This window comes from Peromyscus leucopus, chromosome 22 (genome assembly GCF_004664715.2).
Source record: "Peromyscus leucopus breed LL Stock chromosome 22, UCI_PerLeu_2.1, whole genome shotgun sequence".
NCBI lineage: Eukaryota > Metazoa > Chordata > Mammalia > Rodentia > Cricetidae > Peromyscus > Peromyscus leucopus.
This window is the reverse complement of record NC_051081.1, coordinates 26,006,145-26,034,024: the sequence shown is the minus strand read 5'-3', so window position 1 is coordinate 26,034,024 and position 27,880 is coordinate 26,006,145. Positions and strand designations below refer to the sequence as shown.

The window sequence follows — 27,880 nt, the reverse complement described above, 5'->3', positions numbered from 1 at the left end:
TTCAGCTTTTTATTAAACCAAACCAATCAGAGTGACACATCTTCACGATGTACAAAAAGTTTATTCCAAGCCCCTCCCCCCATAAGTACCTGTGCTCTGGCTAGCTAAGGCGGACTGTGCTGAAATCACGCTCAGTAGGTTGCTCTGTCTCCTTTAATCCCCTTCTCTCTCTCACTTTTTCTGTTGTCAATTAAATTGTTTGTGACAGTGGGACTTAAATACTAGATTAAGGCTTATCACCACAAAATAATGATCCAATTATGTTTCACATGATGTTTTTAAATTTGGTATCAATTTTTAACTTTAAAAATGTTAAAATCAACCCAATTGATAAAAATGTAGTAAGTTTGAATGCCAGTTTAACCTTAACTTTTAGAATGTGTTTTACCTGCTCGGTAGAAAAGCCTTGATTCAGTGAAATAGTAAAATTTAAGGTGGTGATGAAATCTTAAACTTTGACTCGTGAAATAATGGGTGGAATTTAGATCAACTGATTCCATAGCTAGCTCGTCCTCACAGTGCTGAGGAAAATGACTTGACTCATTCAGTCAACAAGAATGGCAAACTGTGGTCTGAAGCCTAAATCCAGCAAAACAAATATTTATTGGACAGCTGGAGGACTAGGTCAGGTTGGAAAGAGTTTCTCTGATGTAACTTTAAGGCTATATAAACGTTCTAAAAGATTCCATCGTCTTTATTATATCAATCTAAAATACTCTGGAATGGAGATAATAAAATATATTTGCATTATGTTGGCCAAATGGGTTAGGCTGTAGGTATAGATGTATCTTCCATGTGAGTTGTGCTCTACTGTTTGTGAGTTACAGCTGCACACCTTATAGTGTATGTGTCACAGGAAAGTCTGTTTCCATTTTCTAAATACAGAAGCAGAGCCCCATACGTGGTGTGTGTGTGTGTGTGTGTGTGTGTGCGCGCGCGCGCGCGCACACACACACACTTACTAGTAAGCAAGGCCACACTATATGTAGAAAAGCAGAACTAGAACTTAAGATATTATATTCTGATGTTTTCAACCATCCCTATATTCCAGGAGGCTCTCCCTGATCCCTCCCATGTACGTAGTGTTAGTGTTGAATCACAAATATTGCAAGAAATGAGTGCAGTTATTTTAGGAATTGTTGAAATAATATGGCTGTCACCCATTGAGGGTCACACACACACACCACCCCACCCCACCACACACACAAAATCAGAAGTCTTGTGAAAGCAACAATACGTCAAATAACCTCTAGATGGCGGTAATCCACCATAGTGTAAAATAACTTTCCTCGGCATTTCCATCGACTAAGAGTTTAAGCAATAAAATATTAAGTTACATTTTAAAATGAACACTATAAAAATAACATACACATAGCTAAAGCTGATTAGAAGAAAGGAAGTGATGGCCTTTTGGGAGAAAGTGATCCAGTGGAGTTTATGACACAGAAAAAGACAAATAATATTTTCAGAATCAAAAGAAAGATTTCAGGACGGATTATAAATGTCCTAAGTCTCTAGGGACATATTATTTGAAAGGGAAGAGTACTTCCTATAATGTTTATAACTCATGGAATTTCTTTGTCTTTTCTCTTCACTCACAGTAATTGGAAAGAATGTGTAATAAGAGCAGATTAAAAACCCAGAGATTACATAAGTAATTCTGATTATTCAGAAAACATAGAAAGGAATTTTTATAAAATTATAGAAAACAAAATTAGGAGGTGCTGGACTTATGAAAGATGACAATAATAATTCAAAAGATTTTACCATGTTAAAAAAGATCCCTAATAATACGTGAATTAAAGTGTCCAAAATGCTGAAAAACATTAGGGAAAAAACAGACATTTGAGTGAAGTATGAAGCCTAATTAATAATTGTTTATTAATATGGGTTCATCGTAACAGCTGTTTATCAGTATCGATATAGTTAAAACAAATGTACTATAGTAGTAGAATATGCTAAAAATGGGGAAAACTAAGTATAGGGTATGCTAACTGCCTGTACTATATGCATTTTTGTGTGTGTATAAATTTAAAGCCAAAAGGAAAGTATACTTAAATAGAAAGTGGCCTGAGGTTTTGCGTCCAAATAGGTTGAAAAATTGTAATACTCGTAACCAAAATAGAGGTACTTACGTGGAATTCTAGGATTGAAATTACTCCTAGAATTCTTTGGAAGAAATGATACAGCAGAATTTTAGAGAGCATTTCAAAAGAACATATGAATAGACAATCAACCTAGGCCTTATTTATTAAAGGCCTAGAGTAAATAATTGATAGGAGCCAGGTGTGGTGGTGTATGCCTTTAATCCCAGCACTCAAAAGGCAGAGGCAGTGGATCTCTGTGAGTTCAAGGCCAACCTGGTCTAAATAAGTGAGTTCCAGGATAGCCAGGGCTGTTATACAGAGAAACCCTTCTCAAAAAACCTAATAATAATAATAATAATCAGGAAATACTAGAATCCACCAGTAAATTCTATCACATATTTAAGGGGAAAAAAATCACACCAACTTTTTACAAGTTCTTCCATAATTCCCTCTCTTTATCTCAGCACTATAATACTTCTAAAACAAGACGAAATATTACAAGAAAACTGCAGGCCAGGATTTCATGAGCATAGGTATAGAAATTGTTTAAAACTGAATCCTCATGATGTATGGAAAGAACACACAGTAACCATGTGGATTCTCTCCGGGACTTTTGAAAAGTTGGTTCAATGTGTAAAAATTGGTTAGTACATTAACAAACCGAAGAAGAGGAAGAAAGACCGTGTGCCGGCATCAGTAGATGCAGAAAACCACACTGGACAGACAACTTTTATTCGTGGAAAGTCAAACAGACCAAACCTCTCCGAAAACTAGAGCGGGCACCTCCTCAGCTTGGCAGAGAACAAAGGCCAGGCCGGCTGCGGTGAACATCATTGCTAAGGTCAGAAAGCTGCTTCCCTGCCGTGTAAGCAGGAAGACGAGAGGGAGGGATGTCTGTCCCTCCCAACGCTGCTGTTTGGTGCTCCTCTAAGAGTTCCAGCTCCTGCCCGGAAGGATGTGAAAGCTACAGACTCAGAAGGAAAAAATTGACTTGGTTTGCTGAAGACGTGACTGTCTTAACTCTCTTAGAATTTAGTCATCGAAAGCAAGGTGGTAGGATGCAAAATTGATGTACAAAACCCAGCCGCAATTGAAATTTAAAATTAAAATGCCTTGCCATTTGCATTAGCATGCCCCGAAAATTTGAATACTTAGTTTTTTAAAAACGCACAAAATGTACACACGATCTATCTGAGAAAAAGTGCAAAGCTGTGCTAAGGGATGTGGAGAGCTAGTTCATGCTGTGGGTACACAGCCCTAGTATTGTCAAGATGTCAGTTTTCCCACTCTGGTCCTGAGATTCCACACATCACCAGCCAAACATCCATCGACTTACTTTGGGATATCACGAACATATTTTATATGAAGAAACAAAAGACTCAAGTCAGTGCTGGAGGAGGAAACAAAGCTGAAGCGCAGTAGCCCTTGGCTTGAAGGCTTGGCACAGTAACCCAGGAGCAGCAGGGACCTCGGGACCTGCAGCCAAAGGGTCCAGATTTCACAAAGGAGGTTAAGAATGCTCTGGAACAGCACTCTTTTAATATCCAGCCTCTGGGTGCAGAAGAAAAACATTAAGTCTCATTTGAAGTGTGTGAGTAGTCATCTGTCATTCTCTAGGTTCTCAGTCATTTCTACTAGGCTGGATCAACTATTCCTCCTGCCTCTACTGTGATGGATTCCAGTGGCCGTAAAGAGAACAATGTCACAGCCGAAAGAGGCCATTTTCTTGGTTGTGCGTGACTGGTTGACTTCCTGTCATCCTTTGTTTCCCCGGAATGGTCTTACTGTTCCAAATTAAGAAATTGCTCACTTCATTTCTGTACTTAGAATTTTTGCTTATTCAGAGAAATGATTGAGCTAGCATCCAAAACCACATTTCTGATCTCAATTATTATAACAGTACAATTCAGTAACAATCTTACAATCTCAACATAAGTTAATGTGTGTATTTTGCCTCAGGCAGCAGCATTCTGAAATCCTCTGAAGCCTTCCACAGACAGAAACGGGTGTGAAAAAAAAAAAATGTCCCTTCAATTTTTAAAGTAAATAAGCAAGTTGCTGAACACTGCACTGCACCCAGCCTGTAGTCAAATAACCATTTCTATACATTTTGTATGCCCAGTGGGGAAAAGGAATCCCTAGGAACACTCTTGTACTAATACACTATTTCCAGCAAGAATTGAGGGAAAGGGAAAATCTTTTCAAAGCATGCTGTAAGATTATCTTTAGTTTTATTTGGCTTTAATCATGAGAGTTGTTTTGTTTTCAATGACATTTAAGGAGGTTGGGAAAGTTTTAAAGAGGCATATTGGTTTTAATATGTTTTAAAAGTTATAAATCTGTTAACACATTTTTATCCAGTTTAGTACATGATTAAACTTTCTCTGAGAGACTCTCTGATGATGACATTGATGATGGCATCTGGCGCTGGCTAAAACCTCCTGTTTTCCAGGCATTGTTGAAATCACATTACACTGGGTGGTTCATTTACCCTCACCACATATGTATGGCATAGACAACAATAATGTGCCCAGTTATGCCTGAAGAAGCTGGCTTCATATTAATGTCAAATATCTAGTTATAGGGCCCTTGCATCTATATTATCACTTCTGTAAAATGTTGATGAGTGCTCTAGAAATATAAGTGTTATATGATAGTGGCGTTTGTTTACAGTTGTACATGGCAGACACTGTTTTTTTTTTCCTTTCTAGGTATGCAGTTTTATGTGGTTATGTATCTGAGTTTGAAGGCTTGCAAAACAAAATTAACTGTGGACATCTATTCAAGGTATTTCTTGGAGTTCAGAATGTTCCATTTCACTAGTGGCATGAGACTATACAGCATGTTAAACTCTGGGGATTTATTTTGATGTTTAAACAACAGAAAATGAAACAGTTAATACTGTAACAAAAAGAACCAAACCATTTGGGTGTCTAAATATTATCCAAGAAGATACAGGAACCCACATAGTAGGTGAGTGTTCGATTTTATTGGTCATGAACTCACTGACATAACATTTGACTGGGACTAGGCAGCCAACAGTCTCTACTGACTTCAGGGGCAGAGGTGGGGATATAGGGTCTAATCTAAAGCTTAAAGTTAGTTACCACGGTGTGTGAACAAAATAAGCAACTTGCCTACATACCATGTACTGTTTACTATTGATTTTTGTGACCCGATAACTAATCTCTGACTCGGTAATTGTGGTGGAAGGAAATGGCTCTTCTTTGTTTCCCAGCTCCGGGTACTCACTCTGACAGACAGTGCCTAGGGAATCAATCCATGCCACTCCAGCACTGCTGTTTTTCTTAAATTAAATCCTGCTTCACGCCATCTTGTACAGATAAACTCGCTTCTGGGTCGATGTGTCTTCACTGGGAAAGTCTAGGACTGAAAGACGTTTGACTTGGTCGTATTCTAGTTTCACTGTGGCGCTGGACTTTAGATTAAGCATGGTCTGCCTAAGGTGCAAGCGTAGCTTTAGCTCCAGGTGCAGGAATTTCAATTTTGAATTATAGCCAAGATTTAGTTGTGGTAGTGGTGAGGAATGGAAAGTTGCTGAGACACTGTCAGACCGCTTTGAGTTCCCTGGGCTTTGGCACAGCTCCATTCAGCAGTATCTGAAAGTAGGAGATAACTTTTCTGTGATTTTTTTTTTTCCAGGAGCATCTAGATATAGCCATCCAGCTCTTACCTGAAGAACCCTTTTTGTATTACCTCAAGGGAAGATACTGTTATACTGTAAGTTAATGCCTTTGCTTAGAACTCTTGACTGCGATGTGGGTATTGAATACATTTCCAATGGCTTACTCATTCTTTTCTGTTTTTACCTATTGCACATTAGAGAACATTGCAAAATTAATTTTTAATGTATGACATGTATGTTTTGAAATTGAATATTAATTTTAAATTACAGTGTATATACTTTATCATTTATAAACTTACATTTTACATATACCTAGGGGTGTGTGTGTGTGTCTGTATGTGTGTCTGTGTATATACATTTTTTTCTTATCTTTCCATGGAATCGGCAGAAGTCATATGTTGGGCCTCTTAGGTTGAGATCAGCTACCACACACATGTTGTTTGCAAGTGTACTACCATAGTTCTGTGGAAAGAAGATAAATACTATTTTTTTTTTTTGTAGTGCTAGGGATCAAACCTAGGACCACCTTACACATTCATCACTAATCTACAGTACCAAAAGTTATCTTCAAACATGACACAGGCCAAGGTTCCTTCAAGGAACTTAACATGATGTGGTGTGAGATATTGAAATATCTCAAGTAAGGGCAACTGGTCAACCTAAGACGTGGTGTCCTAAATAACACTAATAGCTTACAAAAGAGTTACAAAATGTAAAAGTTATCCAAAAAGGTGCATGAAAAAGGTGCAGGGCTGGAATATACAATTAGTAAATAAGGACATTAGAGTGTACATAAGCAAGAACCTTTTCATTAAGGCCAAAAAAGGACTGGGGAGGAGGAGCAGGCTCTCTCTTATTGAAGACCTGCTGTGTGCCACATGTGAATCTTATGCTTTCTATTTCATATTGCACTTAATCTATTTTAAGGTACAGTTATTTCTAGAGCTACACAGTAGAACTCTGTAAAAATAAAAGGTTGCAATAACTGTGAAAGAATTTGTAAATTATTATGCCCTTAATATTAGCCTCAAAATTATAAAATAAAAATTGACCAAATTATGCAAATATACTTATATTTGCAAATTGACAAAATGCTGGTAGACTTTACATGCTACTTGATGGGATGTTGGGGGTAGAGTGGTATGTGTGTCCATACGTGTATGTGTGTATGTGTGCGCGTGCACAAACCCATGTGCACATATGGAGCCAATGGTTGGCATCAGATGTTTTCCCAGTAACTCGCCCGCAACCTTATGGTTCGAGACAAGGTCTCTCTCTGAATCAAGCTTACCAATTCTACTAGACTGGCTGGCCAACAACGGTCAGGGGCCTGTCTATGTCTATCCCATCCCCCAACCCCAATGCTGGGCTTACAATCGCCCCACACCTTTTACTTGGGTGCTGGCCACTGGGCACAGGTTCTTATGTGTGCAAGCAAGCCGTCTTCCTGACCCCCAACTTGCCTTTACTTAAAATTAATAAATCAAGAATACAAAAAGTATTCACAGGTAAAGCACATAATAAGCATATTAAATTCTATATTTAATAATGTATTGAAATGACTGGACTTCAGTGATACTCATCAATCTGATAAAAGCAATGTTAGATGAAAAAAAATCACAAAAGGAAATACATAATGCGATATACTTTTTACAAAGTTTAGAATAACAAAACTAAGCAAATCAATAAATAAAATTGGGTGGAAATGCACATAGTTTTGTCAACACCAGGGATTGAACCCACAGCCTTGCACATGCTCAGTAACTACAGAACTACATTCCTAGCTCCACAGGTAAGTATTCTTTTTACCAGAAGATGACTACCTAGAAATTTAAAGATGGGTTGAGAAGATCTTTGATGTCGCTGGGAGGACAAGGGCGTCATCAGTGTCTTTAAGTAGCATTTCTGAAATACATGCCTGATATTCATATTTTGGAACAGTGAACAAATAAATGACAATATGAAGTTGAATGATTACTATTTTTTCTTATTGTCTAAGCATTCCATACATGCAAATAGCTTGTTTTGTTCAAATCCACCCCGTCCCTTTCTCTCCAGCTCCTCTCCTGCCCTCCCTTCCACTCTTCCCTCCCAACTTCAAACGCTGTCTTTCTCTTTTAACCCCTAAGCATGTGCATGGGTGTAGGGCTGTCTACTGGAACATCTCCTGGAGCATCTACTGGCCGCCTCTCAGGTCCCTGAGTAGTAAATAAGTATGCTCAGCCCTCTAAACTCCCTAGACTAGGAATTGTGATTTCATATCCATCTTTAAGAAAGTGACTCAGGAGGCTAGTCGGTAGCATCAAGGAGGCAGGAGTAGAGCAGGGGCAGGTCCTGTCGCTACTATATACTGTGATATATTAGTTATGAGTGTGTTTATTAACATGCGTTATGTATATGCACATAGATCCATATATGCTTACACATGTGGCTGGAGAGAGATCATATTCAGAAGATGAATAGCTTCCTAAGAGTGCTGTTCCTTTGTATGTATAGGTCTCAAAACTCAGCTGGATTGAGAAAAAAATGGCTGCCACTCTGTTCGGGCAAATACCATCGTCAACGGTTCAGGAAGCTTTGCATAACTTTCTTAAGGTGCGTTTGTCTGTCATTGGAGTGTCGTTCTGCTTCATCCGCAGCAGCCTCAGCTGGCCTGCTGCCGAGGAAATGGTTCTTCTCTCCGTGGGCAGAGCTCTTACCGAGGCCCCGATTTGAATTGTAGCCTTGATGGTGTTGCTCTTAAGTCTCTCAAGATTCAAGTCATGCTTCAGATATAAGCTTTCTGGGTCTGAAGTTATGCTCTTGGTCCTAGGAATGGCATATTAATTTTTTGTTTTGTTTTTGTTTGTTTGGTTGGTATTTATTTATTTATTCATTTATTTATTATGTGTTTATGTATGTATGTATATATGTATGTATGTATGTATTTATTATGTATTTATGTATGTATGTATTTATTTATTTATGTATTTGTTGAGACTGGGTTTCTCTGTGTGGCCCTGGCTGTCCTGGAACTCACTCTGTAGACCAGGCTGGCCTCAAACTCAAAGATCCTCTGCCTCCAGAGTGCTGAGAGTAAAAGCCTATGCCACCACATCCTGCTGGCACGCTGCTTTTGAGAAGAAATTTGGTAACCTAAATTAAGGTATAGGCAGAGCAACCCTTCCTACCAAATCTGAGAGCCAATTATTGAACTTGCTCCCAGCATTCCTCACGAGCCTGACACAGAACCAGCATAGTGTTAAAAGGTTCGGTGTGACTCTTCTGGGAGATGGGGACAAATGTTCATTGGGACCTGACAGGATGCTGGCCACAAACTGATTCTACCCAAGCAGAGCTGGACGAGCCAGAGTTATAGGGTTCCTTACAGGAGCATACGGGACTCCAGACAGCTGCATCCCAGAACGCCCCAGTGTGGGTGATGACTGGAGAAGCAGCCTCCCTAGAGTTCATCCGGCGTCCAGGCTGCTTCATTCTACAGTCCGTTCCCCCCCCCCCGCCCGCCCCCTGCAACTGTTTCCTGCCTTGAGGCGGGGCCATGTGAGTCTCCTAACTCTCTGGGTTCCCTGAAATCTTGTTAAGGTCCCTGAGTTTCATGTGCCTCCTAAGTTTCCTTAGCTTCTTGAGTCTTGCAAGCCTCCCTTCTCCCTCCAGGAAAGGATGTTTCAGTTGGAGCAAATAGCTACCCGAGAGATGTGAAGAATTACCTTGCCAACCACTTTCTAAGTTGCAGACACACTTCTATAGAGGGTCTTCAGGCATTAGATCAAACCGTATTTTTATTCTTACTTTAGAGTGTATAGAGTGTACTTTGCTGATACAACTTTGAACAAGTAAAGGTAGTTTTGTACACATCTAAGCATGTACTATATCCACCCATGAAACTAACTTACTCTGGAACCAGTTATACAATCCTGTAGTTACAAACTGATCCACATCCAGAAACCTGCAACTGGAAATGCCTCCAATCTTGGAGCACCTTCCTGTCAGCTCTTAAAGTCTCAAACTCGGAGCATATGGGGTTTCCAGTTTCCAGATTAGAAATGCCCACCTCGTGAGGTCTATGCACATATTCCGGTTATTTTGTTGCTTCCGGGAGGGGGTGCAGCAGAGAGCCCATGAGTAGATGTTATCTACATAGGGTTTTCATAGAGCTAAGACCAGTCCTGAACATAGGAGGTGCAGTTGGACCATCAGCCTGAGGCCTTCTTGGAATGGTTCAAGGAATACTCTTACCAGATGGGGAATATTGAGATGGAAGTGACTAGAAAAGAGAAACATTGCTCTTCCAGAGGAGCCGGGTTCAATTCCCAGCATCCACATGGCAGCTCACAACTGTCTGTAACTCCAGGATCTGGCATCCTTTGTTTGTTTGTTTGTTTTTGTTTTTGTTTTGTTTTGTTTTTCGAGACAGGGCCTCTCTGTGTAGCTTTGTGCCTTTCCTGGAGCTCACTCTGTAGCCCAGGCTGGTCTCAAACTCAGAGATCCGCCTGCCTCTGCCTCCCGAGTGCTGGGATTAAAGGCGTGTGCCACCACCACCCGGCTGGATCTGGCATCCTCATACAGACATACAGGTGGGCACAATAGCAATGGAAATAAAAGAAGAGAAGAGAAGCACCTGGCCAACCAGAGTCCATCAGTAGTGTGAATGGCTCAAGAACGCGTGCAGAACTCGAGCCAGGATGGAAAGGATAACTTCTCATCTATTAACATCTGTGCTGTCTCCCTTCTGTGCCATGGCCGTACATTGTTTATCTGTCCATCTCAGTCTCACCTACAGACATATACACCTATACAGGAGCAGGGGTGTCCCTTGATAGTGAAAACTGAGAACGAATTTAAATGTCTAACGGGAAGTACTTAATTTAATGATTGTATACCTGTAGTTTGAAATACAGCTTTTAGGAACAATGAAGCAGGTCTGTGTATGCTAACATGAAAATGTGTCTGTGGCTCCAGGAAGGGAAACACGTATAGAAAAATCGCCCCATTGTAGGTGTTATTTTTCATAAACTAGTTACTTCTATTTCTATATCCAATGAATAGTCTGGTAGGATGACTGTTGAACAGTTGGTATGGTACTCCTGGAGCATCAAGTTGAAAATAAAATTAGAAAGGAGACACTTGGCTTTTTAAAATTTGTTAATAACTGGATCTCTAAAGTTCTGTAGGTATATCTTTCCCTTAGGTACTGTGTCCCTCCAGGCTGGGGACTGGAGCCATGTTGGGAGCTCACATGCCTAGCCACCTTGGCAAAAGGTGGATCCAAGGAAAAGACTGACTTGGGTCCTTAGAAGAGATCTCTAGTACTCTGTCTCTAAAGGAATTGTTATGCCCTGGAGATTAGGAACTGTGGGTGAAAGAGCAGAGTTGGGCACGTTAATAGTACCTGCACTGTCTACTGCTGGGACTAGCTATTTCAAGGATCCTGTATTTCTGTTAAAAGCCCCGCACATGTTATTAAATCATGTGACATGTGTTCCTAAGCAATCGAGCCTAGGTCTATTAAAAGATGCTTGCCATGGGTTAACAGTCATGCTCTACTCTTATTTCCTAAACAGACTGTGGAATGTATAGGACCTGTCCCGGGGAGAGTGTGTTGCCAAATGTTTTCGTTCTCAAAAGAAAAGATGAGAAAGAATAGCACAGTAAAACCAAAGGTGATGATTGTATGGGAACTAATCTCGTTGCTGTGAAAGCTTAATGACCATAATAGAAGCATCAGCTGGGCGGTAGTGGCGCACGCCTTTAATCCCAGCACTCGGAAGGCAGAGCCAAGCGGATCTCTGTGAGTTTGAGGCCAGCCTGGGCTACCAAGTGAGTCCCAGGAAAGGCACAAAGCTACACAGAGAAACCCTGTCTTGAAAAACCAAAATAATAATAATAATAATAATAATAATAATAATAATAATAATAATAAAAGCATCAATCCATTTTCATAGCTATCTTTAAGAGCTGTGCTTCTACACAAAGATACTTAAATCAATAAAAATATTCACACATGGAACCGAACATCTTGTGATAGTTTGTCCACTGGTGTCTGATTTCTGGATTTCATCCTTTCTCATGATGACTAGCATTCTTGTTATAACGTTGCCTATTATTCTCTTGTCTGCTTTCTCTTAATCCAGGCTGAAGAATTGCAACCTGGTTATTCTGTGTCCAACTACATGTTCGTGGCCAAGGTAAGGAAGAGGACTGCTTGAAGATCATTCTGAGTGCATTACATTAAATGTGGCTGGCCTTTAATATGGATTTCTTTTTCTTCTCTAGTGTTACGTTGATCTTGAGGAATCTCAGGATGCTTGGAAATTCTGCAACTTGGCATTATTACTGCCTATTGTTACCAAAGAGGTGAGCCTAGACAGTGAGAGTGAGTGTGAGGACCTCACTGGCACTGAGGTTCAATTATCATCTTTTCTAACCTTCCTTTGTGCTATAAATTTTTTTCTAAGTTGTGGATGTACCATCAGGGATTCAGTTCCCTTTCTGTTGACCACATAGGATAAAGTGATTTATATGTATAACCACCTGTCTCTAAAAGTTTTCTTTCATTCTGAAACAGACCCAGTTAGTGATTTTGCTAACTAGCTTATTCATTGCCCAACTCAAAGCACCATGAGTTACAGTAAGGATGCCTCACTGTTAGCTTGCTCCCCGCCTGGGAACTTTCTTAGCATCTTTCATCTTTCTTGTGGCGCCTATAACGTCTTCTCTGAATGACGTTATCCGTGAATGTGTCTTTGTCTCTCACTCAGGATGTTCTAAACCTGTCACACATCTGGTTGCTACTCAGACTGTTAGCCATTTGGTCTCGAGAGCCCAAATTAATGTGTATAAACAGCTTTACAGCCTGAGAATCCCAAACGACAGCATTACTATTACTTATGTGAGCATCTCTTCACTTTAAGGGGCCAATCACAGATCCTAAAAGACATTCTCTAAAACAGAAAATAAAAAGGAATTCCTATGTCTAAGGCAGTATATAAATGATTGCTGAATGAAATATTGTTTCATCAATAGCCTCACACTGTTTACCTAGCAGCAGCATTCAAGTTCAGCAGCCTGGAGTGTGCTGAGAAGTCTCAGATGGGAAAGAAAATGCAATGCTTTTATTCACAGTGACAGAGGTATTAATATGAAGGATAAACTGTACTTTAAATTGTTATAATATTTTCAGATGACGTTAATCACTCACGGGAGAGTTACCACTAGTATAAGCTACCTGATAAAGTCAATAATACAATGTCTAATATTTATGAAACATCATATGGTGACATGTTTGTATATGTCATCTATGCGTACATGGCTCTTCTGGGGTAATCTCAGGTAACCTCAAATCCTGCTGCTAGGGTTATGATTTTACATCACTTAGAAAAGGCAGACAGCACTACATTAACATACTGGAAGAACCAGAGTGTCAGTCTACGTGAAGACTCTTCCTTCTGCATCCCACTCCAGATTTCACAGAGAAACACCTCCTTACATTAACTACGTTCTCCTAGACCTGCATTCTACTCAGTCCTAAGGAATCAATAGTCTATTCGAATCCCTATGTCTAAGGCAGTATATGATGATTGCTGAATGAACTATTGGCTTCATCAATAGCCTCACACTGTTGGCCTAGCAACAACATTCAAGTTCAGCAGCCTGGAGTGTACTGAGAAGGCCCCAACAGGCTATTTATAACAGCCTTTCAAGAAATACACCTACGTCACAAATCGTCGATATCAAAGTACTTTCAAAATATCAAAGTAGTATCAAGATTAGTGTGTGACATTTCATTGTACATTTGTATTTTCTTTATAGGACAAGGACGCACACAAAGAGGTGAAAAAAATAATCTGTTCTTTGAAGAGGTAAATAAAAGAATTTATTCTTCAGTAATCCCAATACGGTCTTCTAGAGTTTACCAGAATTGTATTTTTATAATCCTGTTCTCCTTAATGTAAAGATTATGTGTTCTCCTTTGATTTGAAGGTATAATCAATCATGCCTTCTGCAGCAATTGCACTACAAAACAAACCATGGTATTTGGAAACAGTATTTAATGTTGGTATGTAATGATCCTTAAACATGTATGCTTCCTTTTTTTATGTCAATAAACTACAGCCTTTAGAATACTTGTGTAACAAACACGTAAGTCAGTCTAATAAAATGCACCTTAGTGAATGTTATCATCGCTTCAATAGACTTTATAAAATAAAATAATCTTATTCTTAAGGATGAAAATGTAAGGGCTGGACACAGTTGGTAGAAAAGGGAGAAAAAAGAAGTATAGTTAATAATCAGAGAAATGTAAATAGAATTACAATAAAATACTGTTTTACTATCAAACTTTGAAGTTTTTTTTTCTTTTTTCAGGAAATGGTCAAAATGATCAGTATTGCCATAAGATGAAATGTGTTTACACACAGTTATGTGTGTGTGTGTGTGGGGGGGGGGTATTTTTGCTACAACCCTTGGGTTAACTATATCTAAGGCCTAAAAAATATATTAAGTCTAATCCTGTAATGTCACATCATAGAAATATCCCTAAAGAGAAAGTACAGGTGAGTTATGTGTATTCCCAACAACATAACAAGAGAACATGTAATCATACTATAGCTTCACTACGGTAGAAATATTCTGAGATTAAAAATAATTATATACTAGACATGGTGGCACACTCATTAATCCCATTGCTCAGGAAAAGGAGGTATGGTCATGGGTCCTAGACTGGCCTGCTTAAAAAGCAAGACCCTGTCTCAAAAACAAAAATACACACCCAAATATAAGATGTGATATGATATAGGGAAAAGCAGGAAGATCATGAGTCCTACATGGACATAAAGCAAGACTCTGTTCCTCGTGTGTATGTGTGTGTGTGTGTGTGTGTGTGTGTGTGTGTGTGTGTGTGTTATAGGGAAATGCATAGAATATCTTGTGAATAAGACAAAATGGTACATAGATGTGATGTCAGCTGTGTGAAAATATGCCAGGAAAGTACTAGTAGAAAATAAACTAAGATAATGCCAGTTTTATTTCTGTGAGTCTGTGTTTTACTTGCTTTATTTCCCAGTTTTTAGTAATAAACTAAATACAATTTTTAAAAATTAAACTTAGTCATCAGTGATTGATAAAGATCCTCTGGTATCCTTTAACCACCCAAGAAATTAGAGGAAAACTTAAATTTCGTGTTCGCTCTCCTCAACACACACACACACACACACACACACACACACACACACACACACACCCTCACTTAAAGATGCCAGCTCATCAAACGAGCTGTTTCTTCTAAGGTCGTGGCCAGTTGAGGTACCAAATCATTCACTTTCCTCTACAGATGACCCACCTGCTTGCTGGGGTAAGGAAACATGCAGGCCACTTCATGACTTTGCAAAGGCTACGGTGTTCTTAATAGTGACTGTCGGGCTCTAAAGAGCTAAAAATAATAAATAATACTACTAATAATGTGCAAGTTGAGGCAGGCTGGTCCAGCTAGCAATAAATTGTAACACGAATTGCTCAGTGGTCTTTTAATAAAAAACCCGGAGCCAGATATCGGAGTAAATGCTGAAAGATCAGAGAGACAAAGGAACAAGCCACGGCCACATTTCACCTCGCCAACTCCATGAATCCTCTGACTTAATGCCTCTGAGTCCTCAGCTGAAAGGCTTCCAGCCCAAAAAGGCTCTTCAGCCGAAAAGGGCTTTAGTTCCTGTCTCCTCACCCCTTACATACCTTTCTCTGCCCAGCCATATAACTTTCTTCCTGTTTCTGGGATTAAAGGCGTGTGATTCCCACTGGGTGGTGGTGGCACACGCCTTTAATCCCAGCACTCTGGGAGGCAGAATCAGGCAGATCTCTGTGAGTTCAAGGCCAGCCTGGTCTACAGAGGGAGATCCAGGACAGGCACTAAAACTGCACGGAGAAACCCTGTCTCTGAAAACAGCAACAACAACAAAAAAGGTGTGTGATTCCCAAGAACTAGGATTAGAGGTGTGTGCCACCACTGCCTGGCTCTGTTTCTCTCCTAAACTGAATCAATCTCACGTGATCCAGGGTGACTTTGAACCCACAGAGATCCAGACAGATCTCTGCCTCCCGAGTGCTAGGATTAAAGATGTGTGCCACCTCTGCCTGGCATCTTTGATTAATCTAGTGGCTTGTTCTGTCCTCTGATCTTTACGCATCTTTACATGATATATCACCACAATAAATGGCATCGGGTTAGTCACATCATAAGCTTTGTAGAAACAGCTCTACAGCTCCTTCTAATAGAAAACAGTTTAGGGGCTTTTCTCTAAGGAATATGAGGAAGAGAAACAATGTCCTGGCAGGTAAAAGAGACCTGAGACTCTGCTCATAAGACCTAGTGTTCATTTATTTTAACAAAATTTCTGTTTGGTCCCTGCTGTCAATATGTCCTTAATGGGCAAGTTGGTAGCCACTGGTCAGGTAATTAGTGTAGTCGTTTGTGAATAAGTCCTCGATCCAACGGCAGCGTGACGCTCCTACGTTAGTCGTCAGAGTATTGGCGATTTCCCACCCATGTGGCAGTTTCTCCCAGAGTGTTAGCAGAAGACCCCTCCCCACCATGGTCACACCTCCAAATATTAGCACTAAACCCAGGCTGTCTGCCCCCTCATGCACACACACACACACACACACACACACACACACACACACACTCCTGAGCACTCACATCTAGTCTGACTGCTGTCCTCTCCTCACCAAACCATGTGATGTAAGACCATGTGATGGGACCAACTCAAGTCTCTGCATTAAATTTCTTTGCCTCGTAAAAGCTATTTTTCTTGCACAACCAACCACATTCATTACATAGAGACTATTCCAATCCCCTTCCAGAGAATGTCACACAAGTTCATCTGTGTGGACTACTAATTTCCTGTAGTGACTTCACTCACCACTCAGAATGCCCGACCTTGGCAGAGCCATGACACGTTCAGCATGCATGAGATGAGGGTCACTTCTGGTGGATCATTGAGGCCAGGGTAACGGGATCCCTCCCCCGTAAAGAGGAGGTAGACACCCTCTGACCTCTCAGGAGAATTCACGTCCAGTGCGAGGAAGAGGGAGTCCAAACTCAGAACTTTGAATATCTCCCAAAGACACAAATCAAAACTGTACGTTACAATTTCTCACTAAACCCTAAGGAAGCAAACATAATGGTCCCCTGACATGTTAATAATGTCCCTTTGGCTGTGTTATGTCTTTTTCCTGCAAGACAAATGGCCTTCGCTGTAATAGGAAAACTGAAGTCACTCCAGTTGTGCCCAAACGTCATAGCAAAGTCTTTTCATTTTGTAATGTTCTTATACTTTCGAAATTAGCAAATGCATTAGTTAGAGCTGAAAGGGATCATAAATTCATCTTCTACACCAAACTCCCCCATTTTAACAATGAATAGCATATGCTCTGATGTAGGAGGAACACAGTTGGGGCCAGAGAATTGTACTGGCCAAGTCAGAACTGGGATCCAGATCTTGGAATCTCGTGTATTCTCAGATCCGCCTTGAGCCTAGGGCTGTTTACACGTCATGGTTGGAGACCAGTGTCTGGCCGAGCCCTATGAGAACAGGAACTTTCATGGGGATTAATAACTACTCCCAAGTTGTACGTCCTGTAATCAATCCATTTTATACAGCAGTGGTTCTCAACCTTCCTGATGCTGTGACCCTTTAATACAGTTCCTCATGATGTGGTGACCCCCAACCATAACACTATGTTGTTGCTACTTCAGAACTGTAATGTTGTTACTGTTATGAATCGTAATGTAAACATCTGATATATAAACCCCCAAATGACCCATAGGTTGAGAACAGCTATTATACACCAACCCTATGAAGAGAGAGCATTTGATTTTTACCCCTGTCTATATCATGGACACCAGAACACAAGATACAAACTGCCATGCCCTGAACAGTAGTCAGGAGACTGGAAGCAGGGAATGAACCAGGGTCCATGCTGTGGTCTGCGCCACTGTGTACTCCTGTTGGTAAATGGGAGGGGAGGAGGGAAACAGGGACAGGGACAGAAGTGGAGGAAACAAAAGACAGAAAGTAGCAAGAAGCCACTGAAAAGGAAGGAAGGGAAAAGAGATGTGGAAGAGAAGGTGTAAAGAAAAGCCTTTTTTTATATTAGCACGTGTTCTCTAGTTTTATATCATAGATTTCTGACAACCAATCATATACTCTTCTAATACATTAAATCTTTCTCATATGTTGACCTTAGCTCCCTCCCCTAGATAAGAGGAGAGGCTAGTGAAGCTTAATTGAATGCCATGCCCTATTTATCTGTGGTACAGGAAGAACCTCAGTGTAGACGTAATAGCTTATTAACTGTGATGAACAAGACTATTTCTTTCACGAGACAAAGTAGGTTTTAGAAACAAGTAAAGTTGTTATCTTGATGTTCTGTGATCTTGGGTCTCCTCAGCATGTATTTTGCTTTAGGTCCTGAAGCCAAATCATTAAGGATGAGGTTTCACAACAGCCTTATTGAGATGTTATTGACCTACAACTAATTGCATCTATTTGCCATGTATCATCTGACGCATTTTGACACGTGTGTATACGTGTGTATACCCATGAAGTTCCGGCACAATCAAGAGCGTTTCTATAACCTTACACTCTGGTCCATGTCCTTCCTCTGCAGTCTTTCCCTCCTGCCTGTGTCTGCTCCCTGCTGCAGCCACACACAACCACCGATCTGCTGGTTGTTGCTGCAGAATGAGTCCTGGGAGAAAACACAAATCAGAAGTGGAAAAAGAATGAGCAGCTACATGTTACATAGCGGGTGAATCCCAGATTAATTATGCCTAAAGAAGTCAGACAGAAAGAGAACCATAGTGTATGTTCACATGAGAGTCTACAGAACTCAATCTACAGCGACACCTTCTAATACGATGAAAGCTAGCCAGCGGGAAGTAAGTTTCCCCAGTCAGTTCAGTACTGATTTCCCCATCCTGCAAGTGAACCTTATAGGGACTTCAGCAGTAGGCTCTTAGTTGTGGGGAGCAATCAATGACAATAGCCCGGCCTTTCTGGAGACCTCTGGGGCCTGAGCAGTCACTACAGGAGATGTCCCATGCCTGGCACTTCGACTTTGCTTTAATAACTCATAGTTCTGGGAACAGCAATGCCCACCCACATGGGGTCCTTTTAAACTCCCTTTTAAAAAATCATAACAGAGATTTTTAGGGCTTTTACTTCCCCTCCGAGCATCTCTTCTATCACACAAGTTTTGATAGGTTGTGTTTTAACCTTTATCAATGGAAGATAATTTTTAATTTCCATTTTCATTTCTTCTTTGACACATAAATTATTTAGAAATCTGTTCTTTTTTTTTAATTTGAGGATTTTGCAAAGTTCTCTGCTGTTGGTTTCAATTCCACTGTGATCAGAAAATATATTTTGTCTGTTGTTGAGACTCTATGGTACAAACAGTCTCTGTTTTGGTTAATGGTCAGTGTATGCTTAAAAAGAATATGTATTCCTTTTTTGGGAAAGAAAATTTCTGTACTGTTCAGACTAGTCTCAAACTCTAGCTAAGTGATCCACCTGCCTCAGCCTCTTGAGTAGCCTGGCCTGTAAATATACCACCATTGTTGACTGACAGTATCTTCTTTATCGATCAATTATGTCAAGTTGGATAATAGTGTCGCCAAATCTTTTAATTTCTTTGGTCTTCACTGCTTTGTCAAGCGGCAGAATTGGGTCGCCCCCCCCCCCCCAAGCCTGGAAACTCTCAAGGTAGTGAGCTGGGGCAACTGTAGGGCTCATCTTGCTGCCCAACTCTCAGGAATCGCCTCTCTCCTTCTCTTCTGTCCAGTGTCTTAAAACTAATCCTGCCCATGCTCTGTCCATGTGGAGAGCCTCACGGGGGAGCTTTGGGAAGATGCCCCATGGCATACAAACACTCATCAAACTTTCTAGTCCCACAAACAATTGCTTGGTCTACATAGCGAACTCAAGAGTGTCACATGGCCTTGTTCTACAAGCTTCTGTAATGTTTCAAATGTGTCCACTTTATGAAATAAAACAGCCAAATCACCTGTGAAGTTGGACTTTGCTTAGAGCTGAGATAACTCTTGTTTTTAAACAGTGTCCTTGCTCTTGGCGATAACATTTATTGCCTATGAGGAGTTAAGTCCTACTCCACCACCCTCCCGCCTTGAGCCTTTCATATTGGTTCCTCTGAACCACTTTAAAGTTTGACTATCTAATTTAACACGAGGAAAATAATCTGCTGGAAACTACTGCATTAGAAGCTACTAACGCCACATAACTGGGACTCTAGCAGAGCCCTAACTGGACAGTCCCTTCCAGCCAGGGAGAATGGCCCTGCCCTGTTGGATACAGAATGTGTCTGGCTTGCAGTGTTGACTGCCATATTTTTTTAAAGGTCTCAGTCATAAAGATAGCAATTTTATAGCCGAGCCATGAATTGCTTTCATTCTTTGTTTGAAATGTATTTTATTCCCCTTGTTTCCTTTTGTTCTGGGCACTCAGGATTCCTTGCGATTATAATTAAAGATTTGTTGACCATCCAAAAACTGGTCCAAATTTTAGGGGGACCTGAAGCTTATACGATTTTTAGAATTGTTAATAGAAAAGTACGAGAAAGGTAAATACAAAATTAGCTTTGAAAGTGACTGTGTATTTACAATGCAAAAGATAGTCCAAGAAATTATAAAATTTCAAAAGCTGAAAATAAAATAACGATCATAAAAATCCAGAAAAAATAACACTTTATTATTGTTATTAACTGAATGGCACAGCTTTGCCATATTTCAACATTTCACCATGTACTCTTTGTTCATGTTATATCGTATGGCACTAAATTTTTCAGTGTCCTTGGTCTTTCCCCTAGCACTATGAAGTAACAATTATATTTTGTTGCAGATAATATAGAAAGGCTCCTCTCAGCCCCACTTCACGTTTGCAATGACACGTGGTAAAACTTCTCAGTGTCCCTTCTTCCTAAAGAGATCCCTCTGGGAGCTCCAGCCCCTTGAATACCTTAGGCTGCAGAACAATGGGACCAGCTCTGTACTTCCAGAACCCACCCCCATCTCACCTGCAGCCATGGGTGTGTGTGTGGGGGGGGGGGTCCCAGGAATCCTTGAAGGCTGAGTCATGGTGCAGCCTCAGCAGGGAAGCAAGATCTTGTCTTAAGAAGTCAAAATCAGGATCTGAAGCTCAATGTAAACCTCCAGGAATAGTCTGTTACTGCTGATGCGGAAGTTTCATACTGACCATCTTAAGTAGCAAATCCTATAGGATGTGTAGGAAACCCCATACACACACCGTCCTCCTTGCCTCTCCCAGCCTTCCTCCTGAAGCTTTCTCCTTGGGGGGGGGATAATGAAACAAAGAATGACAGACTGATACCAGTATCTTGTGGTCTTTTCCCTGTTATCTACCGCTTAAAGGCCAAGCCAACCATACCCCATGCTCCCGCCCCACCTGTCCTTCCAACAGACCTCCAGCTTTGCATCATTGTGTGTACGCTGTCTGCATGTCAGACAGACTGGATTGGTCTTTACTCAAGAGCTTTTTGATACTCCTGCCGGACTGCTTGGTTTTATTCCCTATGGGAGTAAATGTCCCCCTCCCCCTAGACTGCCCATGAGAATCAAAGCCTAGCTCAGTGATGAAAGGTCCTCCAGAAAACCCATGACCCATGTCATCAGCTGTGATCTCATCCACCCCAATGTCAGAACACTTTTCTGTGTCTTAGCCCAACCAACTTCAGCAGGGTGACAACCAAGGTCGTGTGTCACTTCCTTCCATCGCTCCTGACACTGTGTGTTCAATTAACATCAGTGAAACCAAATAAAACAAAGCCAGGGTGCTAAAAGGGAGCATGGAGAGCCACTGCTGTCCCGGGCTGTGGTGTGAAGGATAGAAGGGGCAGAGAACAGCACAGAGAACAGTCAGGGCAGGAACACAGAGGACTAGAAAGAGGCCAAGCGAGAGACAGCAAAACTGGGGTGGGTTCAAGGCGAGCTTTCAACCTGTGACATCTAATAAGACAGCCAAGCTGTTATAGGATAGGCTAAGAAAATGATTATAGGAAGGTGGCGGGAAACTGGCTGGAACAAAACTTAGATTTCATGATGTCGTACACCTAGTTCATGCAAGTAGGAAACCAGAGCCAGGGGCCTGGTTTCCAAGCCTGGTTTGGCTAGCACTGACATAAATCGCATCCAAGCTGTATATTCCATTTCAACCCACCTCGGATTAATATCCTTGGAGACTACATCTATTTCCCCTTACTTTGTTTCTACTTTTCTCAAAACTAAAGCCACTAAAAACAATAGACAAGAAAAAAGGATTCTCGAAATTTATGTAATTGTGAACTTAGCCAAGAGTATAACAAGTGTCTCCCCTGGGAGTGGGAGGAAATGGGGAGGTGGTTCATTGGAAAGGAAAACAGACATGTAAGGGGAACTTTGAAAAGAGAACTTGGTGGCCATAGGAGATAACGTCAGGGGATGGCCCAGAAGGTATCTACTGCTTAGGGAACAACTCGATTGTTTCTCCATGAGATGTTTCTCAGCTACACTCTCTGTCCCTTTTCATTTCGCATAAACATGTAAATTTTCACTGCTACAGAACTGTAATTTACACTTCACAGCATGCTTGAGATTACATTCTGTCTAATACTTGCAAATCTCCACCCAAACATGCCCTGAATTGGCCAGAGAAACTTAGGAGCAAGGGAGAAGTTTACCTGGGGTTCTCCCAAACCCATTCAGCTAAGGGTAGTTGCTGCACCCCATTTCTTTACAAAGAACAACTTTGCTGGGTATGGTATCTCCACATCATCCCCTGACCTTCCTCTGGGTTACCAGGCTGGACATACTTTCAGAGTAGAGCCTCTTCAGGATGCACAGAGCCAATGAGGAATGTATGACTACAGATAGCTAGATCTCAGTATAAGGTCTTGTCCAAGGGAGAGCTGATAAGTTGGGTCAGTTCCTAAAGGAATCATTCTACAAAGTAGTTTGTGCAGCACAATGGCTCTGCCTATGACTCGCTCCATATTTTTATTAATAATTTTGGGGCCCAGTGGCACACTGTGCATCAGTACCTCAAGGAGTTCTCTCAAGTGAGTGCTGTCTCCGATTTTCTCAAAATCCAAAATTTTTTATATTAAGTGTATTGAGCTATAGATTATATGCAGAAAAATGCTGAGTGTATTGTTTTAATTGTATTGTTTGATGAATTCTGACAAATTCGCCTGCAATGTAATCCCCGCCACAATTAAGGTGTAAAATATGCAGTTCCTTTTCCTCTCTCCCACTCCCACCTCCATCCCAGACCCACCTAACCACTGATTTGTCCTTCTAGGTTCCTTGTTTTCTATAAGAATGCAATCATGTGTGAACTCCTAAACATGGCTCTTTTGCTGAGCACGTTTTTTTGAGATTTACATATGACAGAGAGATGTGTAATTTTTACTCCTTTTGGGGGTCATTTCTAGCCTGAGGCCACCAAATTTGTTTCACCTGTGTGGGGTGACTTGAGGTTTGGAGTTATGAAAAGCTAACTTGAAATTTTCATGCACTGGCCTTTTGGCAAATTTAGGTTTTTGTTGTTGTTGTTGTTTGGTTGGTTGGTTGGTTGGTTGGTTGGTTGGTTGGTTGGTTGGTGGGGTTTTCGGCAGACTTTTTATTTTTATTTTTTTTTTTTAAGTGAATAAGCAGAAGAGAGTGAAAAGTTCGAAATGTTGCTGTTGTCCCTCATAATAAGTGTGCATTACTAACTTCACGGAAAGCCGCCAAACTACTTTTCAAATACTTGCACAGTTTCGCACTCTCATCAGAAAGGCGTGCCTTCCGGTTATTCCACACGCTCCTCACCTCTTGGCGTTGTCCATCTTCGTCTTTAATCTTACACATTGTAGTGGCTGCGCCTGCGCCTCCCTGTCCTTTCCTGCACACGCTCCTGGTTGCTGATGCCGAACACCTTTCCCTGGGCTCTAGGCATCTTCCTCCTTGACTCAGTTATGCAGGCGAGTTCAAGGTCACCAACTCTGACGAATTCTGCAGCTGCTAGAGCTGTCCAGAGCTGGAGCATCCTTGCTGGTTACGAGAAAAGTGTTGTGTTGTCCTCGACGTTACACTCTCGTCAGGACATTAACCAGCAGCTCCTCTTTCCCTCCCAGCATAGGTTGAGATTACCAAACAAGGTCTTGGTTGTAAGGAAATGGAGCCTGTGACACCAAATGTTCCCTTTCAGCCAAATGCACAGGAACCCCCTTGATGCAATCCCATCAGCCAGTTCGTTCTGTGACTTCTCCCAACAACACTCTCCAGGCTTCTTGTTTTATGATTCTGTCACAAGTCTCGCTGAATTGTTACCTCATCCATAGGGACATGTATTCATTCCCTAGATGTTAAAAAGAACACGGTTTACCTTGATTTTGTGCTCTTATGCTGACTGAAAAGTACTTTTAAAGTTGATCTTGACCTTTTCCTTTTGAGAGAGTCAGTCTAGGGTAAAATCTGTTCTACACTTCCGAGCAGTTATTTCATGGGAACCCAAAAATTTCATCCCTAGGACTCTATGAGATTCCTCCCCCAACCTCCTGCCCTTGTTGACGATGTAAAACAAACCTCATCTGGCCTGCGTCTTATCTCCATGGACTAGTCAGAGTATTGTTTTGAGTTTTCCACTGCATCTATTAATTTTAAAAGAACACATGTCTCGGTTCAGTAAAAATTTATAGAAACCCAGATAAAAGGAATTCTGAATTGAGATGTTTATGCCTCCAGCTCTCTTTTTCCTTTTTAATGATGGTGAAGAATCCTGATGTTTCTTTACTTTTTAGAACCTCCTTGGGGCTGCTCTGTCAGGGGAGCTGACAGGAAGTGACCACTGTGCTGAAGCTAGGCAGTGGGTCTTCATGAGGTCTGGATGCCTCCCATCCTTGGCCTGATCTGCCTGGAGATGCATCAGCTTCTACCCAGTCACTGCCAAAAAGAACTTATTTCAGCCAGGACACTACTTGTGCTACACATGATTTGCAAAGGCTGGGCCCAGGCTGGACTGTCCAACCCTACATTGTAACAATGCCACAGTTCGGCGACTAAATAGCAAGGCTAGTGAGTTCTGAGAAACCGGTTCTAGCTGCGTGCTTGGAACTGTCGGAGAGAGAGGAAGGAAGCTGGGGCATAAAACTCAGGCTTTTTCAGAGGAGAACTTAGGCTTTCCAGTGACTGATTCTCGATAGACCTTATATCAACCAGTACAATAACCAATAGTGGTAAATTATCCGGAAGCAGTCAAGATCCCAAAAGATATTCTGTATTGTCAAAGAAAGATTAAATTGTAGATGATAATTAAAATATTTTAGTATGGTGCTCTGTAATAATTCTATTAAAATGTTCTAAACCCACATCCTCCAAAATTTATTTGTTTTTGTTTGGCTTTTTGTTTTGTTTTGTTTTTTCTGAGACAAAGTCACACAATGTAGTCCAAGCTGGCCTTAAACTCATACTTCTCTTGTCTAGGTTCCTGAGTACTCGTTTTATAGATGTGTGCTACTGTACTCAACGTCTAAATATTTTTAATTTACATTTTACTTACTATTATTATTAATTATTATTACTATGTTTAAGTGCAGATGTATGTATGCTATAGTGCTTACATGTGTGTGTGTGTGTGTATGTGTGTGTGTGTGTGTATGAGAGAGAGAGAGAGAGAGAGAGAGAGAGAGAGAGAGAGAGAGAGAGAAGGCAACTTTACGGAGTTGGTTCTCCCTTTCCACTTTCACACATAGATTCCAGGGTCAAACTTAAGTCTTGGGGCTTATACAGTGTCAGAACACAATCCAGGAATGGAGTCATGTAAGGAGAATTCTGAGTGCTTGTGAGAACACTCCAAGGAAACAAGACAAGAGTCTTGTGACCTCAGTTTCTTCAAAACGTGGAATTGGTCTTGCAATGTGTTTTCATGCCCCTCCCAGGGGTCACAGACTAGAGTGAGTTTGCTTCAGATTATTCCTCATTGCTTGCTGCTGCCCCTCAATTAAAGGTTCAAGCTATCGTTTCTATGCCTTTATGGAAAAACATGTTTTTGCCATGTGTACCTGTCCTTGTGGTTGTCTACAGCTTGAACGCATGAGAACTTTACCCAAGTGACCTTTCTTAACCCTCGGAGTATAAATTGTCCGAGACTCTGAGTTAAGCTGGCTGCTGCATGGGCCTCATGTATGGGCTCCCTTCTCCCAGGTCCCACCGCCTTTCCAGTGGTGACAGCAAGTGCTTTGGTTGGCTAAGCCATCTTGCTGGCCTTCCGAATTCCAAATCTATTGATGTTTTAATTTAAAACATTAACATTCCCCGATGCATTTAGATTTGTGTATTTATGTTAATACCGTACTAAAATGTTCACGAGAAAATATGCACAAACATGAAACCGATGAGGGGGTAGGAAGATAATTCAGTTGGTAAAGTTCTTGCTATACAAGTGTGGGGATCTGAGTTCAGATCGCCAGCCCCCCATGTAAAAGCTCAGGCATGGCAGTGCACGCCTGTAATTCTTGCACTGGAGAGACAGAGAAAAACTGGATCCCTGGGGCTCTCTGCCCAGCTAGCCTAGAAGAATCAGTAAGCCTCAGGTTCAGTAGAGACCTTGCTTAAAAATACGTGGAGAGTATGAGGAAGATCCCCACCATTAACCTCTGGCATCCACATGCACACGCACATACACACACACACACACACAGAGGAGGAGGAGGAGGAGGAGGAGGAGGAGGAGGAGGAGGAGAGAGAGAGAGAGAGAGAGAGAGAGAGAGAGAGAGAGAAAACATCTCATAGAATAAAAGAATCTGATCTTTTAAAATGCTTCATGAGAAAATAAACAGATATCTCCTTAATTCGCCATGCTTAAGAACAAAACCTTGAGAAGCACTGAAGTCAGGTACTGAATGTGGCGACCCTGTCACTACTGTCACTTAATAATGTCCTAGAGCTATTTGCTCTAATGAGCAAAACAACTCATGACGTAGAGGATACCACTATACAGAGTGCAATAAACACCATTCTGATACTGGTGAACTTGTGTGTGTGGGAAACCTGAGGGACTGACTGCCAAAACTGTTTTCAACTATAAAAGGATTCATTAGTAACGTGTAGAAATAGTAGCCATCGCAAACAGACGGCGGCCAGTTAGAAGACAGCCCAGTGTATAATGCCTTGTTTAGCATAACCTAAACAAAATCAAATATCTAGGAATAGACAATAGGTTGGTAAAAATGCAAGTACTCCAAAGGTTTTAACGAACAGAAAGACACGCTATATTTTGACAAGAAAGACGGCATTCTGTAGACTACGCGTGCCCTGCGATTTCAAAACAAGAACTAACCAAGACTGTTTTTGTTCAAGTTTCAGGCGGAAAGCACACAGGAAGAGTCGTGAGCACACGGACAATGTCAAGTCAAAGAATGTGGCCACCACGAAAGACTAGATAGTGAAAATAAAGCGTGCAAAACTGTAGCCCTCAAAGACACACTGTGAACGGACGGATGTGTTGACGAGATAGGATAGAAAGCCTTTGTTTGTATGTGTATGCTCAAATGCACACGCTAATTTAGCATATGGTAAAAGTGGTATGTGAAAGAACTGTCCAAAGAATAAGGTCTTGGCGGATGGGAGTGAGGTGGAAGAGAGAGCTAGAGCAAGCTACAAGATCGTTAAGCAACTGGTTTAGATCTTGTTTATTCAGAAAGAGCCAGGAGTAGCTCACACGTCCCCTGCCACCATGATGTTCATAGGTCCACTGGGGAGCAGTGTCTTAGCTGTGTCTTACTCCTTACATCTCAAGCATTCCTATCTGTATCACAACACAGCAACAATAACGTGTTGCAAGCATATACAGTGCAGTAGCTGATCAACAGAGGTGAAGGGTACATGTTACAGCTCTGAACACAGCAGCAGAAAAATGCTAACGAGGAAGGATAGCCAGACTTAAGAGAAACGAGGATGCGGGGGAGGGGATGCAGAGGATAGCCTAGCTTGACACACTCACAGGAACCTTCTAGGTATGGCTCCACTTGAAGATACAGGAATGTCTATGCCAGAGAACAACGAGAGACTCATCACAGAGATGCCTGATTTTCATCGGAG

The 27,880-nt window shown here is 41.2% G+C and overlaps 1 protein-coding gene across 6 annotated transcripts in view; it reads left to right on the top strand.

Moving 5' to 3' along the window:
* Rmdn2 (regulator of microtubule dynamics 2) overlaps positions 1–27,261 on the top strand; it is a 65,011-nt gene extending 37,750 nt beyond the window's left edge. For all 6 annotated transcript variants that reach the window (XM_037198029.1, XM_037198030.1, XM_028857894.2 and 3 more), the window contains exons 6-12: positions 4,799–4,874; positions 5,751–5,828; positions 8,230–8,328; positions 11,865–11,918; positions 12,007–12,087; positions 13,543–13,592; positions 27,140–27,261. In XM_037198029.1, the coding sequence (XP_037053924.1) occupies positions 4,799–4,874; positions 5,751–5,828; positions 8,230–8,328; positions 11,865–11,918; positions 12,007–12,087; positions 13,543–13,592; positions 27,140–27,221 (520 nt within the window). In that variant the 3' untranslated portion in view covers positions 27,222–27,261. The remainder of the gene's footprint in view (positions 1–4,798; positions 4,875–5,750; positions 5,829–8,229; positions 8,329–11,864; positions 11,919–12,006; positions 12,088–13,542; positions 13,593–27,139) is intronic.
* Positions 27,262–27,880: the final 619 nt, after the last annotated feature.